This window comes from Callithrix jacchus, chromosome 1, assembly GCF_049354715.1.
Source record: "Callithrix jacchus isolate 240 chromosome 1, calJac240_pri, whole genome shotgun sequence".
NCBI classification, from domain to species: Eukaryota; Metazoa; Chordata; class Mammalia; order Primates; family Cebidae; genus Callithrix; species Callithrix jacchus.
Window position 1 is genome coordinate 35,873,749 of NC_133502.1, and position 15,234 is coordinate 35,888,982.

At 34.4% G+C, this 15,234-nt stretch overlaps 1 protein-coding gene across 50 annotated transcripts in view; it reads left to right on the forward strand.

Annotated features, from left to right (window-relative positions):
* RBM26 (RNA binding motif protein 26) overlaps positions 1 to 15,234 on the forward strand; it is a 95,934-nt gene that overhangs the window by 41,849 nt on the left and 38,851 nt on the right. For 17 of the 50 annotated variants that reach the window (XM_008979207.4, XM_035295541.2, XM_078339301.1 and 14 more), the window contains exons 10-14: positions 5,664 to 5,775; positions 6,903 to 7,062; positions 10,261 to 10,425; positions 11,112 to 11,243; positions 12,441 to 12,512. In XM_008979207.4, the coding sequence (XP_008977455.1) occupies positions 5,664 to 5,775; positions 6,903 to 7,062; positions 10,261 to 10,425; positions 11,112 to 11,243; positions 12,441 to 12,512 (641 nt within the window). The remainder of the gene's footprint in view (positions 1 to 5,663; positions 5,776 to 6,902; positions 7,063 to 10,260; positions 10,426 to 11,111; positions 11,244 to 12,440; positions 12,513 to 15,234) is intronic. The other 33 variants (XM_078339248.1, XM_078339364.1, XM_078339720.1 and 30 more) reach the window with 3 other exon arrangements.

Sequence of the window (15,234 nt, forward strand, 5' to 3'; positions counted from 1 at the left end):
GGGATTTCACCATATTGGCCAGGCTTGTCTTGAACTCCAGACCTCAAGTAATCTGCCCGCCTCAGCCTCCCAAGGTGCTGGGAGTATAGGCTGAGCCACCACACTCTGCTGGGATTGTGATTTTGTTTGTTCCCTATGCCCTTCATTCCCATTAGAGAAAATATATTGTGTAATTCTGTATTTGTGGTAGAGGTGACACTTTATTATACAATAATCATACAACCTAAGAGCGAAAGGAATTTCTTAAGTACGTTTTCTTGAGTAGCCTTTGTGTATGTGTGGTAATTCGTATCTTTTGTAGTCTTAATTGTTTCATTTAAACTCTTGAGAGTAACGCTTTAATTCATAAAGATAAGTTTATTCCTAGTTTGGAAAATCATGTGTAAAAATTGTGCTTGGTATGTATTTTATTTTTGCTGACTTTTGACATGTTAAAATTTGCTAATAGTTTGCTTATAATATTTTTATGCAAAGGATATTATGTGTTAGGGAATGAGTCATCTTTTAAAATTTTCTTAGAGGAGACAGACTTGGGTAAAATTTCTAAAAGGTACTGTTTGGGCTGACATAGTCACAAGCTAGGGCCGCAGAACCGCTACACTTCAAGTGTAAATGTAAACTAGTAAGATTCAGAGGAAGACAGTTCACATTAATTTGGAAAATACAGTTTTGTTACAGATGACATTCGATATAGGGAAATAAAGGATTGTCAGACATAATAGAAAATATTTCCTGGGCTAATAAGAATGTATCTTTTTCCCTAACTACCTCAATTAAGTTTTAAATTCCATTTTCTTTGCAGTCTTTCCTTATTGTCTTACCTAATTGAATTAAAAATCATGCTTCTCGAGCAAAAGTCTTAGTTAAGTAAGTAACAGTGCTTAATGGGGTCTGGTAAACATGTGATTACTTACATAAACTTTGTGTTTTTTCTTTTGTTCACTGGAAGCTATCAGATTCAGAGCATCTTCCTTGAATGTATAAGGACTTTTTGTAATGGAGATGTAAAGAACATTCTAATTCAGATTTATATCCTCTTTGAGATCATAGGACAACATTTAATGTGGATGCCCATTTCTTTTAAATTCTCTTTGATGAATTTCAATAACTATTAGCAACAGAAAAAGATTTTTTAAATAGTTTCTATGTGAGGGATATACAGATTTCTTGCCATTGAAAAGTAGCCACTTAAGATTCTAAGTGTTACTGGCCGGGCGCGGTGGCTCAAGCCTGTAATCCCAGCACTTTGGGAGGCCGAGGCGGGTGGATCACGAGGTCGGCAGATCGAGACCAACCTGGTCAACATGGTGAAACCCCGTCTCTACTTAAAATTACAAAAAAAAAATTAGTTGGGCACAGTGGCGTGTGCCTGTAATCCCAGCTACTCAGGAGGCTGAGGCAGGAGAATTGCCTGAACCCAGGGGGCGGAGGTTGCGGTGAGCCGAGATCGCGCCATTGCACTCCAGCCTGGGTAACAAGAGCGAAACTCTGTCTCAAAAAAAAAAAAGATTCTAAGTGTTGTGTGATACTTACCCATACCCAGAACCTGCCACCCACCTGGCTAGTTTACAGAAACTCTCTTTTCTTCTCTGGATAACGATTTAGCATGTAGTTTGTTTTCCTCTTACCAGTACTCCTTGCTTTTACTGTGAACCTTTTAATGGGAATTTCCACTTCAGTTAACCTTTTACTGGAATTTCCCACTAAAGTCATCTCTTTCTACTTTGCTGCTTAGGAATGCTATAAATATATGCTACTACAAATCAATATTAATTTGATCCATTCACATGTCAGTTTCTGGTTGTGATTAAGAGATGCAAGGGGATCAAACTCCTTGCATATTAATCTTACCATGTACAAGTTGTATCGTGGTCATTTCAGCCCTTAATGCATATAGTCATAAGTTACAGGAAGTGGCCCTGTTGAGAGATAATGTCTGGCATACCTACTTAGAAATTTAAGTGCATTTTCTCATAGAATCATTTTTATATGTAGTGATTATTTTAGTATTCTTCATAAGATACATCATGTACTATTTTTTTTGAGCTGGTTCAGGATTGATTTCTCCATTAATGACAGTGATTTTATGTACGAACAACTGATATAGCAACCCATCTAACTTGAGGATTGCCTATAGTACTCTATTTTCTTATCTGGTTTTTAGTCCTCTCTCTCTTCCCCTCATATATTCTTGTCTGTTTGCTGTTTGGATTTTAAATTTACTGTCCTGGATTATGACAGATACATAAAAAGCTTATAATGTTAATTATATAATTATTACATGTTCCTAATGGCCTATGGATGTCCTTAATTTAAATTTGTTGTAAACTTACTATGTGACAGTTAAACTTTTAAGCTTACTGCTTTAAATCTTGAGGGGAATTATCATTCAGCAACAGGAAAAAGTTTTAGGCCCTTTGATGCATTTAAATTACTAATGTAAAAGTGACCTAGAGACCCTGACAGTTATTCTTTGCAGAGTTCTAAGGAATTGGAAAACTTGATAGATGATTTCATGATTGGATATAGGCAGGAGGAATGATTAATTAGTTTTCCATTTCTAATCAAGAAAACCAGTGCTGACAATTTTAGGCACAACAATTTTAAAAGGATATTGGGGGAAAGCATTACGTAAAACTATTTAGTATTATACCATTTGCTGAGTATATACCAAGAGGAACTTGCTTCTGTGTTTTTAATCCCCTTCTTTTTTAAATATTCATGAAAAGGATTCTGAATGAGAGAATAAAGATGAGATGGAGTAAACCTATCTCAATCACTAGAGATGGGTTATTCCCTCCCTTAGTGAACCTTCGGGTACAGAACATATTAAAGTAGAAAACAAAAGATGTTGGATAGCACACAGATTCTTCAAAAGGGCCAGTAAACCAGGCTTGAGAGGCAGGAATAAAACTAAAAATTTTTTTGCAGAACTGGTTCTGTGAAGATACCACCAGACAGAGAAACGGCAACTTGCGCTGTGAACATCACAGGTGCTAGATACAGGATGTTTCCACCCTATCTGCTTTAGAGATGTAGGATAAGTCAGAGTTAGAGGAAGAGAGTATATAAAGCCTATGTCCCCTGTGGTACTTTTGAGAAACTGAAGGAATTTTGGGACTAGAATAGAAGAAGTAAGGAATGTGAAGGGAGGTAAGAGGCTAATTAAAAGCATTTATAGAATTTTAGAATAGAGGTGTTAGTAGCTGGACTAGTGTAATAAGTGAGAAGTGAAAAAAATTAAATTTAGTGGAAAGAATTGACAAAACTTATAATTTACTGAATTTGGAGGCTTAGAATGGGGTAATAAAGAGGATGAAATTTGACACCCAGTTTCTGCCCTTAATAATTGGGCAAATGATAATGTCCTTCACTGAGAAGAACAGCTTTGACAGAAAGATAAATTTAGTTTTGAAAATATTTAACTTCTTGTGCTCCTGGGACATCTGAGTAGAAATGTCCAGTGAAAGATTGGATGTGGAAGTCTGAGGTCCATGAGAGACAACTATCTATATATAGAGTTTGGAATCATGCCTATATACAACATTGGTCCTTAATCTTCTCTTCTGTCCTATTAGTACTAGTTGGAGGTAAATGGACATAGAGCCATATCAAAATCTGTAGGTCTGACCTACATAGGTTTAAAAGCCTTTCTTCTGTGTTTTGAAAATCTTCCTTTCCCCATCTCCACTGAGAATTACTGAAAAAGATCAATGAAGCCATGGCATTAGATAGGAAAGATGTTTGAGGAAGGCTATGTAAAGCGAGATGAGAAAACCCAAGTATAACTACTTGGCGAATGTCAGTGTCAAAGTAAGTCGACGGAGAAAGGGGAACTTTATGGAAAATTTAGAAGTGACGTCAAAAAGCTGCAGAAAAACGCAGGCAGTGGGGATTCCTAAAAACTCTAGGAATATAATATTTAAGAAGGAAAAGAAAATGATCAGCAGCAGGAAATGCTCCTCAGAGGTCCAGTAAGAGGACTGGGATGTATTCATAGGCTTAAGCAACAAGTGAGGACATGAGTGAGTGATTTTAGCTTAACCAAGTAAAGTGCAGTGATGGTAGTAACTGCCAGTTTTCAGAGAATTAGTGAGTGTTAAGGAAGCGACGTTAGCAAGTGTGGATGTTGCTTAGGAAAGGGCTGTGTAGGTAAGGAGAGAGAAGATGTTGTTGCTAATGGGAAAAGTGGTTTTATGAGCTGTTCTGTTTAAATGTTGATGGGCGATACCAGTGTTGTGCGAAAGGTTGAAGATGGAGGAAAGCACCAGGAGTCAGGGCATTGATTTGAGTCTCTGTATGTATGGCATATGTAGAGTCCTACATCAAATGTGATGTGATTTGACTGGGATGATTGGGAAAATGGTAGTTTCATTGATAGAAATGTTTAAGAAAGATAAAAGGTATACTTAATATGAAGATAATTTGAATGTTCTGCCTATTGAGTTTTGGGATACTTGTAGGATTTCCAGAGACGACCAAGAAGTTGGAAATTTAGAATCGAGCATATGCTTTCCTCCTGCAGGAGGCCATAGTTGTAGCCATGAGAGAGATTGTGCTGAAACGGATCCTCAGATCTTTTGGTTAGTTATGTGTTTAGAAATATGTAAGAATAAGATTTTAGACAATCAATTCTGCCAACTATAAAATAATTTTTAAGTTACATTTTCCGATGTGGATTAAGGTTTCCATGTTTAAAACTTTGGAGTTATTTGGGAATAACATGTTAAATGTACTGTGCTCATTCCATGCCATCTAAGTAAATATAAAATGTTGAAAGTAACAGACATTTTACAGCTCTTTTACACTATATTTTAGACTTGAATCTTTTCCTTTTTAAAGCAAGTATGCTTTCATTACATTCATATTTTATGAATCTATTACGTATTTTAAAAGCAGCTCACGTCAGTTAAGGGTAGATGGGAACAGACTTGGATTTTATCTATAAAGGAGTGGCCTACAGAATTGAATTTTAATTTGGCATGTGAGAATTGATTCTTTTTCACAGTTAGGTGTGAAATGAATATATTGAAACAGGTTTTACAAAACCCTTAGATTGCCGTATTTGAATATGCAATAATTCCCTCTTTGTGGGTGATATATTCCAAGACTCCTCGTATGCAAAACCACGGAGTACCAAACCCTACATACACTATGCTTTTTCCTATACAGAATACTTGTGATAAGGTTTAGCTTATAAATTAGACACACTAAGAGATTAACAACAATATCTAATAATAAAATGAAACAGTTACAGCAGTATAATAAAAATTATGTGAATGGTTTCTGTCTTTCTCTGTCAGAATTTCTTATTGTATTGTAATTACCCTTCTTGGGATGATAGGAGATGATACAATGCCTAATTGATGAGAGCAAGTGATGGAGCAAAATGGCATAAACGGCAGGCAGTTTAAAACTTAGGAATTGTTTATTTCTGTAGTTTTTTATAGTTTTGGACTGTGTTTGACTAGACATAACAAATAGTAAAAGTGAAACTCTGGATAAGGGGGAGCTACTATACATTTATTTCTATTTCTTCTAAAATATGTATGTATTTAGATAAAAGCCAGAAATTTTTCTGTATGAAGTTAAGAAAGTAGCTGTGATAAATAGAAAATATTAACATATGCTTCTTGTTTTCATTTTATTTTGTTTTAAAACAGAAAAGCCTCCTAATAAAAGCAGTATGAGGATAGTAGTGGACTCAGAATCAAGGAAAAGAACCATTGGTTCTGGAGAGCCTGGAGTTCCTACAAAGAAGACTTGGTTTGATAAGTAAGGTGGCCGGGAAAACTGAGGAGTGTAATTGTGCACTGATTTTTAGGATCATTTCTGTATTATTATGAAAATATAGTTTGGTTTCTTTCAAAAATGTTATTCTGTTCTATAAGCAAGCCCCAAGTGTGGGTTGTTTTCTGAAAATTCGTTAAGTTAGTTGTCTGATGTGAGAAAAGCATTTTCTTATAGAAATGATGTGGTAGTTGAGGGCATAATTTTTTCCTCTTTTCATTTACCCTTCTTCAAAAAACCGACTCTTTAACTTAGATCTGTTAAATACTGGCTATATGCAGGATAGTCATGAACCTCTCATTGTTAGAGAAAGGAGGTATAGATCAGACCTGTCAAGAGACTTTCATATTTAGGCAGTTCCTGTTAGTAGTTAGAAAGGGCTTTTAGGGGATTTGGGGAGGCTGGATAGGGATTGAATGGTCAAGGAATGGCTTCAAAGAAAGAGCTAAGGAGTCAGAATTTTAAGGTATGTCTGAGATGATTAATTTATAAATAAATATGTGAAGAAAGACTGGAATCACTTTTAGAGCTTTAACATCTACTTAATAATGGATAGTTTCTAGCTTTTTGCGATTCTGTGATTTAATGCAGTGTATTCTCTCTAGGCTGCAGTTTTGTCCTTTTTTCAAGTGTCAAAATGTATTCTCTATAGTTCCAACAATTGTCTTTTTTAAAAAACAAAAAGTAAAGAAGTTGAGAGTGTCATGAAAAAACAATTTTAAATCAAATTCAAAACTTAAAGTTTTAAGATATGACATTTTTCAGTAAGCTGACTTTTACAGAAACAGAATAAAGGTTATATATGCAAATTGACTAAGAGAGGATACTGAGACTTTTCCTCATAAAACTGTTGAGTAGGAGTGGATTAGAAGTGGAAAGTAACAAATGAGATGGCAGATCCCTTCTCAGTTAGCTTCCATGAAAAGTGCTAACAGTGTTAATTTGGAAACTTCATTGTTGGAAGAAAATTTTCTTTATCAACCAATGATTTCCATTTGGGGTGCAAATTGAGCTTAATTGGACATCTGTTTTGCATGTTAAATTTTATTCCCTTGTATTTGGTCAGGGTCAGGATTTATAAATGAATTGACTAACTTGAATTTTGTTTACAGACCAAATTTTAATAGAACAAACAGCCCAGGCTTTCAGAAGAAGGTTCAATTTGGAAATGAAAATACCAAACTTGAACTTAGAAAAGTTCCTCCAGAATTAAATAATATCAGCAAACTTAATGAACATTTTAGTCGATTTGGAACCTTGGTTAACTTACAGGTAAGACTGTGAAATGATTTTGTTATCTCTGCTTATTGTTTAGGGAACTTAATGTAACAAGAAAATTACCTTTATTAAGAAATATAAGGCTGAGCGTGGTGGCTCATGCCTGTTATTCCAGCACTTTGGGAGGCTGAGGTAGGCAGATCACTTGAGTTCAAGAGTTCAAGACCAGCCTGGCCAACATGGTAAAATGCTGTCTCTACTAAAAATATGAAAATTAGCCAGGTGTGGTAGCAGACACCTGTAATTTCAGTTACTTGGGAGGCTGAGGCAGGAGAATCTCTTCAACCTAGGAGGCGGAGGTTGCAGTGAGCCGAGATTGTGCCCTGCACTCCAGCCTGGGTGACAAGAGCAAAACTCTGTCTCAAAAAAAAAAAATTAATTAATTTAAAAAAATACATTATAGAAAATTTGTTATTCTAAATTGGGAAAATTGGACATGAAATGGAACTTTACCTTTTAGAAAAAATATGACTTTCAGTGTTTCAGTTATCATATTATCATATACTTTTTACCTAATAAAGGTTGTCGTAAAACTACAGCAAAGTTAATCATACTGGTAAAATTCAATCTTACAGTAGTTCTCAGTTTCTCAGTTTCTCAAAATCATTTCAGTAGCAATTTTAGTCAGATTTATTTTTGTCACCTCTGTGATGGCATGCACTTAATAGAGACTTTTGGAGCCCAGATACCTTGTAATCTGTGATTAGTTTAAACATTTACTTTTTCTTTACCACTTTGAATATCCTTCAAGATGAGGAACACTAATTTGTATTTGATTGCACCTAAAATTAGACCTTGACTTGGCTATATAACTTGTGTTTTTTTTAGTATTGAGTTTGTATTGTGTGAAATGTTGAAAGTGTTGAAATAGGATGTTGAATTTTCCCCCCATTTTGTATGGTGTTCTTTTGTAATTAACATAGTTAATGTTTTATAATTCAATAAAAACCAATAAATTTTAGAGGATACAACTCATCCTAAGTTGATATTTTGGAAAATTTTGTTTTCTTCCCATTAAAATGTACTATAAATGTAATAGAGGAGAAAAAATTCTTGTTTGATTGAGGTAGGGCAATAGAGATGCATACATAAAAATTAAAGGAAATGATTCCCTTTCGGCTTTGTTTCATTCTCCTGCCCATTTGTAATTACATTATTGTTAACAGTTTTACCATGTGGTATTTTAGATTTTTTGTTTTACAATTCTGTGTCTGTTTATCTGTACACAAACTTAAAACTGTGAGCTCATAATATACACATTTTCCTATGGTTATTTGCTTGATCTTGAATGTCTTTGAGTATCTTTTTATGGCAATTTTATTTGATCTCCCACTATATGTAGTCATAAAAAGGTTTTCAAAATATTCTTTACACAATTATCTTTACTGATAATATTTAAAAATTTTTTTAGGCTGGGCGTGGTGGCTCACGCCTGTAATCCCAGCACTTTGGGAGGCTGAGGCGGGTAGATCACAAGGTCAAGATACCGAGACCATCCTGGCCAACATGGTGAAACCCCATCTCTAGTAAAAATACAAAAATTAGCTGGGCATGGTGGTGCATGTCTGTAGTCCTAGCTACTCATGAGGCTGAGGTAGGAGAATCACTTGAACCTGGATGGTGGAGGTTGTAGCGAGCTGAGATTGTGCCACTGCACTCCAGCCTGGTGACAATGAGACTTGGTCTCAAAAAAAGTAAAATAAAAAAAATTTTAAAGCTGAGGGACAAAACATGATATCTCACTATTGTTTCTATTTGCATTTACTCGATTACTAGTGAGGTTGAAATCTTTTGTTGATTGGTTCTTTTACCATGTCTGTGTACTACCTGCATTATTATTTTTAAAACATGTTTTTTAAAATCAATTTTTAAAACCCTATAGCTTCATACCAATTAAATACAGTGATGAAATTGATGTTTATAAAGTCTGAAAAAAACGTATAATTATTAAAATGTTACCAAAAGTTATCTTTACAGTTATCATTAATATGTATTGAATACTTCTGAGTGTACACTCTCTGTTCTACATGAATTATTATTTAAGTTTTAAACTAACACTAAAGAGTAGGTATGCTTATTCTCATTTGTAGAAAAGCAAAACAAGGCCCAGAAAGGTTAAGTAACTTTGTCATGTTCATGTGAGAGTAGCAGCCCAGAGTTTGACCCAGGCAGTTTGATTTCAGCTACACTTTTGTTTTGTATTTTGGTATTTGTTTTTTGAGACAGAGTTTCACTCTGTCACTGAGACTGGAGTGAGGTGGCATGATTGCAGCTCCCAGTAGCCTTGACCTCCTGGGCTTATGTGATCCTCCTACATCAGCCTCCGAAGTAGCTGGGACCACAGATGTATGCCACTGCACCCAGCTACTATTTTTTCAATTATTATTTGTACAAATGGGGTCTCAATATGTTGCCCAGGCTGGTCTCAAACTCCTAGGCTCAAGCAATCCTCCTGCCTTGGTCTCCCCAAGTGCTGGGATTACCGACATGAGCCACCATGCCTAGCCCAGGCTACTCTTAATCTCTGTTCTGTATTGCTGCACACCACCAGTGGTTTATATATCACACTTTGGAAAAATCTTATTATTGAAAGAATAGAAAATTTGAAATGAGAAGTCTTGGATTTATTACTTATTAGCCTATAGAATCACATTCCTTGAAATCTCAGTTTTCTCATGTATCAAATGTGAGTCATGTGTTATGTGGTCTCTTTTTTTCTTCTTAAATTTTCTTGTGCTTTTATAAATATTGTTGTGCAAATTACAAATTTGGGCAGTTGTTCAGATGGATTTTTCTGTAATTTCTTGTTAGAGATAAACCCTTGCAGAGTAGTTTACTGCCTTCTCCAGACTCTCTGGATTCATGTCATTTATTGACAATAGGGATTGTTTCTCATAGTCACTATTAAAATCGGGGATAAAAAGAAAAACACCTTTCAATGCCTATATATAACATTTATGCAGTCAGCTTTCTCTACTAGTATATAGAGGAACTCTTTTTATACTGTGAACAATTTTTGGTTACTATTTCTTCTGGAGTAAAAGTAGACTATGGTCTACTATTCTAGATGCAAGGAAGTATAAATATAGACTCCTACTTGGAAGGACCAGGATTTCACTTCTTGAGGAATTTTACTCTATGAAGCAACAGATTCCTTTGGAAATTCATTGTTGTTAATATTTTAAATCTTAGGTTGCTTATAATGGTGATCCTGAAGGTGCCCTTATCCAATTTGCAACATACGAAGAAGCAAAGAAAGCAATATCAAGTACAGAAGCAGTATTAAACAATCGCTTTATTAAGGTTTATTGGCACAGAGAAGGAAGCACTCAACAGTTACAAACTACTGCTTCAAAGGTAAGAGAGAAATTTGTGTGAAAGTAAGTGCATTTCTTAGCTCTTAGCAGAGTGTTTACAAGTAGAGGCATTGGAATCAGGTAGGCCTGGGTTCAGATCTTGATTTTGGATTTAGCTTCCGTTACCTGTATTGACTTGAAAAAGTTACTCAACCTATCTAACCTGTTCTCTCCTTTAATTGTGATGGCCATTGCTAGTTGAGAGAATTGCAGCATAATGTGTATAAAGCATATACAATAGTCCCTGAAATATAGGAGGTACTCAGTAAATGATAGCTATATATTTTTCTAAATTTTAGAGTATAGGTTCATCTTAGAAGTTCTTTCTTCATTTCCTTTTCCTCTTTCTTCTCGCTTTCTGTCCCAACCCCCAGCAGTGAATCAATCAGTATGTCATATGTCATGTTAGAGCATTTATAGAGGTGTGTTATAGTAATTTGGATTTTGATTGTTAAAACAGAAGATAGTGAAAGGTGGACTTTAATTTTTTCCAGCAAATAAGTTACTTTATGCGAAGAAAACATTTTTATGTGTGCGAATGAAATTGGAAGGCAGTTAGTTAGATTTTGACTATAAGCTGCATTTTAAAAACTTCTCTGTATGGGCAATTTAGTAACAAAATGACACAGGTTACTTTCCATCCTATTGAACGAATCAAATTGTTTAACATTTTTTTCTTGTTCTGAGGTAATGCAGCCTTTAGTCCAGCAGCCTATTTTGCCTGTTGTGAAGCAGTCAGTCAAAGAGCGACTGGGTCCAGTACCTTCAAGTACTATTGAACCTGCAGAAGCCCAGAGTGCCACTTCAGACCTTCCTCAGGTAAAGCGAAGGTCTTATGATTGTGCTTGTCACATAATAAGTTTTCTGTAATTTAGTTTCTCTTGGTGATTTCAATTACAGTTAATTGTATATATTTTACATAGGAATATGACAATCTTTACATATTTGAGCCCCACCTATAAGTTTTAAAAAAATTTTTTACCATTACCGTAACATTTTCTCAGTCACTACTTTTCCTATAGTATTTGAATCTTAAATTTTTCTCTCCAGTTAATATTTATGAGAAAGATTTATTTCTCACTTTGTGGAGGAGATACATTTCAGCATGGAGGGTGCAGTTGAGTACATTAAATCTTATTTTTTTCATCATCTTTTTACTTAATTAGAATTCTGTTCTGGAGATAATTGTGTAGTAGACTGAACTAAAAGCTTATGGGAAGGGAAGGCTTAAACCATCAAGTTAAGCATGCTTAATATTATACTGTTTAAAGTATTTAGACCACTCTCTCAGAACTTGGCATCACTTATTCCTGACTCTGGGATTCTTTTCTCCATATATCACCTTCCCACTTCCTTCCACACTTGAGTGGCAGTTTCTTTTTTCTATATTCTTAGTCTCTGAAACTAAGCTTTCCTTTGTCTCCCGATGTTTCAGCATTTGCTATGTAAAATAGTTAGGATGTAGTATCCTACTTAGCTAATGGATGCCACCTTATTAAAGTAGTCTTCTTCAATAATTCCTGAACAGTAAGATGTTGAATTTCTGCAAGGACATGCAGAATGTCAATTGATAAATTATTAGTTATCTAAAAAATTTCCACTCCTGACATCCCAAATTATCACCAAATACAGTATATTTGGATATAAAATAAATATATTTTAGAAGAAGTTGACACTATTTTTAAGCTCAATAAGTGGGCATATATTTTAATCTCTAAAACTTGAGATGTTCTACTAATTTATTGTATGTCAGTGGCAGGGACTTTGGCAACCACCTTGCTCAGACCTCTTAGTTTACATCATTTTTCATGATTGAGTAATATTACATACTGTTTATTTTTGTTTTCCCACGTACTTTCTTTCTGTCTCTTTCTTTTAAGAAGGACCAAGTTTTTGTGGTTAGTATTGGTATACTCATAGACTCTGTATATATTAGTAGAATCAGAATGTTCAAGATCCCAACAGACTTTTGTATATTTGGGGAAACACTGAATATGTCCATTTTAATTTTTTTAGAATGTAACTAAGTTATCTGTGAAGGACAGGTTGGGTTTTGTATCAAAGCCATCTGTTTCAGCAACTGAAAAGGTAAGAATAGCATGATGTGTTTGTCTTGGCTTCATAAATGTTTTCAGGTGGCATCTTAATTTTTAATTTTTTTCATAGTTCTAAACTCTTGCTTCTTAATAGTATCTGTATCTTTTCCTACCTTTTGGCTTTCCATTTGCTGAAAAAGAAAAATCTTTTTCTTTTTTTACTTTTGCATCAGCATTTTAATACTTGCCTCCCACTATATTTCCATGTACTCCATTCCTTTTCTTTGTTTTATTCTTTCTATTTACTTTGTTTTCCTTAGAGATACTGTGCATTTTGATTTGACAACTCTGGCAGCCTAATAGAAAGGGCCATGATTAGGAATTTTACCTGAGTTTGAGCCCTTCACTTACTAACTGCATGATGTTGGGCAGTGTTCTGAACTTTTCTGAATCTTTCTACTCATCGGTAAAATGGTGATAGTAATATTTGTCTTGCTCATAGGGTTTTCTGAGGATTAAATGAAATCATTTATTTAAAAATATTTTTGTAAACTGGAAAGGATGATGTAAATTTAAGTTTTTAACATATTACTAAACAGTTACTCATGTGGCATAACAATACATTTAGTCATTTCTTTTTTTAAAATGAAGGGGGGCAAATATTGATTGAATCAAGACCATTTATGGATATATCTTATAGTTCTGTGTAGATGTAATTTTTTTTTCTGTTTAGGTGTGAGTAAATGCTCTGTCTTTAATCTTATTGGAAGCATATGAAATCACAGAATGTGATAATTAAATAATCTTTCTTAGTTCCATATCCTTGTCTTAAAGTCAAGGCCCAAACAGTGTTATGGTTTTATCTATGTACTGTGAGTTACTGAACCAGAATGAGAATTTGGGCCTACTGTTTCTAGTCCAGAGGCTCTTTGCAGTCTGAAGATTGGAAATCGATTTCAGAGATGAACAATGCATCCAGTGAGATAGGTGACCTGCTGTCTTATATTCTTCAGTATATTATTTTCTTTATTTACAGTATTAAGCTTTGGCAGTTATAGACATTTGAATCTGAGTTTGTGTATCAGATTTTCCTCTTGGGCATCTCAGCATTACTTTAGGCATAATATGTCTAAAATTAATTCATTGTTTCCCATATAAATTAACCTAGCCCTTAGCTCAGAAAGGATACCATCATTTTCTAAGCTGTGTGATCTAAAAGCCTTACAGTCATTTACTTGTTTTTGTAGACCACATCTTTTTCTGCCACCTTCAGTTCCCTAGTCTCTGGGTGCAGTGTCTTAACTGTCATCCTGGAATTTTCCCCCTCTAGTTTACACTGTCACCATCCTACACTCAGACTTATTTTGGTGTTAATTCATTATAGAAACTTTGAGTTTCTCAGCTAAATTACTTTCCTTGATTCACAGCTCATCAATAATTCAATAATTCTGATTCTATTACTTCTGCTCTAGTCTTTACTTTCTACCCAAGGGAGTGCTTTTCTGCTCATTGTCTTTTGGTCTTTCCTGACTTTTGTTATTTTATTTTTTGGTGGTGATTTTTCTGGAGTGCATTTTCCCCTCCCTAACTAAATTCTAGTCATTCTTTAAAGAGTGAAAGACTCTTTAACATCTCCAGTGAAACTTCCACATTTTTCTATTGTTCCCCCCTCTCCTTGGAATTTCTGTGTTGCTTAGTCTGTGCTATTAAATTTAGCCGTATCAGATACTTACTTTGATTAGGTTTATCCTCGAAAATAAGCATTTCAGAATGAAAGAAATACTGGAAGTGTTTGAGGTGATAGATATGCCAATTATCCTGATTTGATCATTATACAATGTATACATGTATCAAAACATCACACTATACCCCTTAAATCTGTACAGTTCTGTCCATTAAAAGTAAAATAAAATTTAACGCTAAGTTCAGCTATACTTAGTGTACTACTGAGCAATTCTGGAGACATCTAAAATATTCAGTTATATTTGGAGTCTTTGTAATGTCAAGATTTGGACTTTTGAAAATCAGGTGTCTACTCATAGCTTTTATAAAATTTTTTCAATGTATTGTGAGCACAAATTTGTAGTAGATAGTATAACTTTACTAATGCATAACCTAATATTATACATACATACATGTATACACACACACACACACACACACACACACACACACTCACCCCTATATACCTATATATTATGCTAATGTAAGAAACCACTAACTGAATTTTTATGGGAAAAAAATCATTTATGGTAGCAAGCTATTTATGGGGAAAAATATTCTTGATAAATATCATAAAGGATCTCTTAAGGAAAACAATGGTATGTAACTTTTAGTCATCTTCGGTGAGTGCCTGAGAAGCATTTTATTTTTGCTTGTTTTTATTGTTTCTGTTTCCCTAATCCTTAGGGGGGTTTTGTCCGAAAAGTTACAGGGCAATGATCAAAGAAGTCTTAGAATAGAAGAATGTTCCCCATCATCAAATATTATTTGAAAGATTCTGTTTTTAAAATAAATGAAGGCAGAAGAAAACCCAAAGCTTGTATCTACATAATATTCTATGTCATTGTTAAATAAATACACAAATGTAACATTTTATATCTTCCTTATCTACAACACACAGTGAAACCTTTAGTGATTATTCTTTATTCTGAGACCCCATTTTCATGAGAGGGCTGGAAGAGAGGAAAGTTAAAACATAATTCCAGATGGTAAATATTAAGACATTACAATAGGTATTAATTAAGTAGTTACTATTTGAATAGATTTGATAA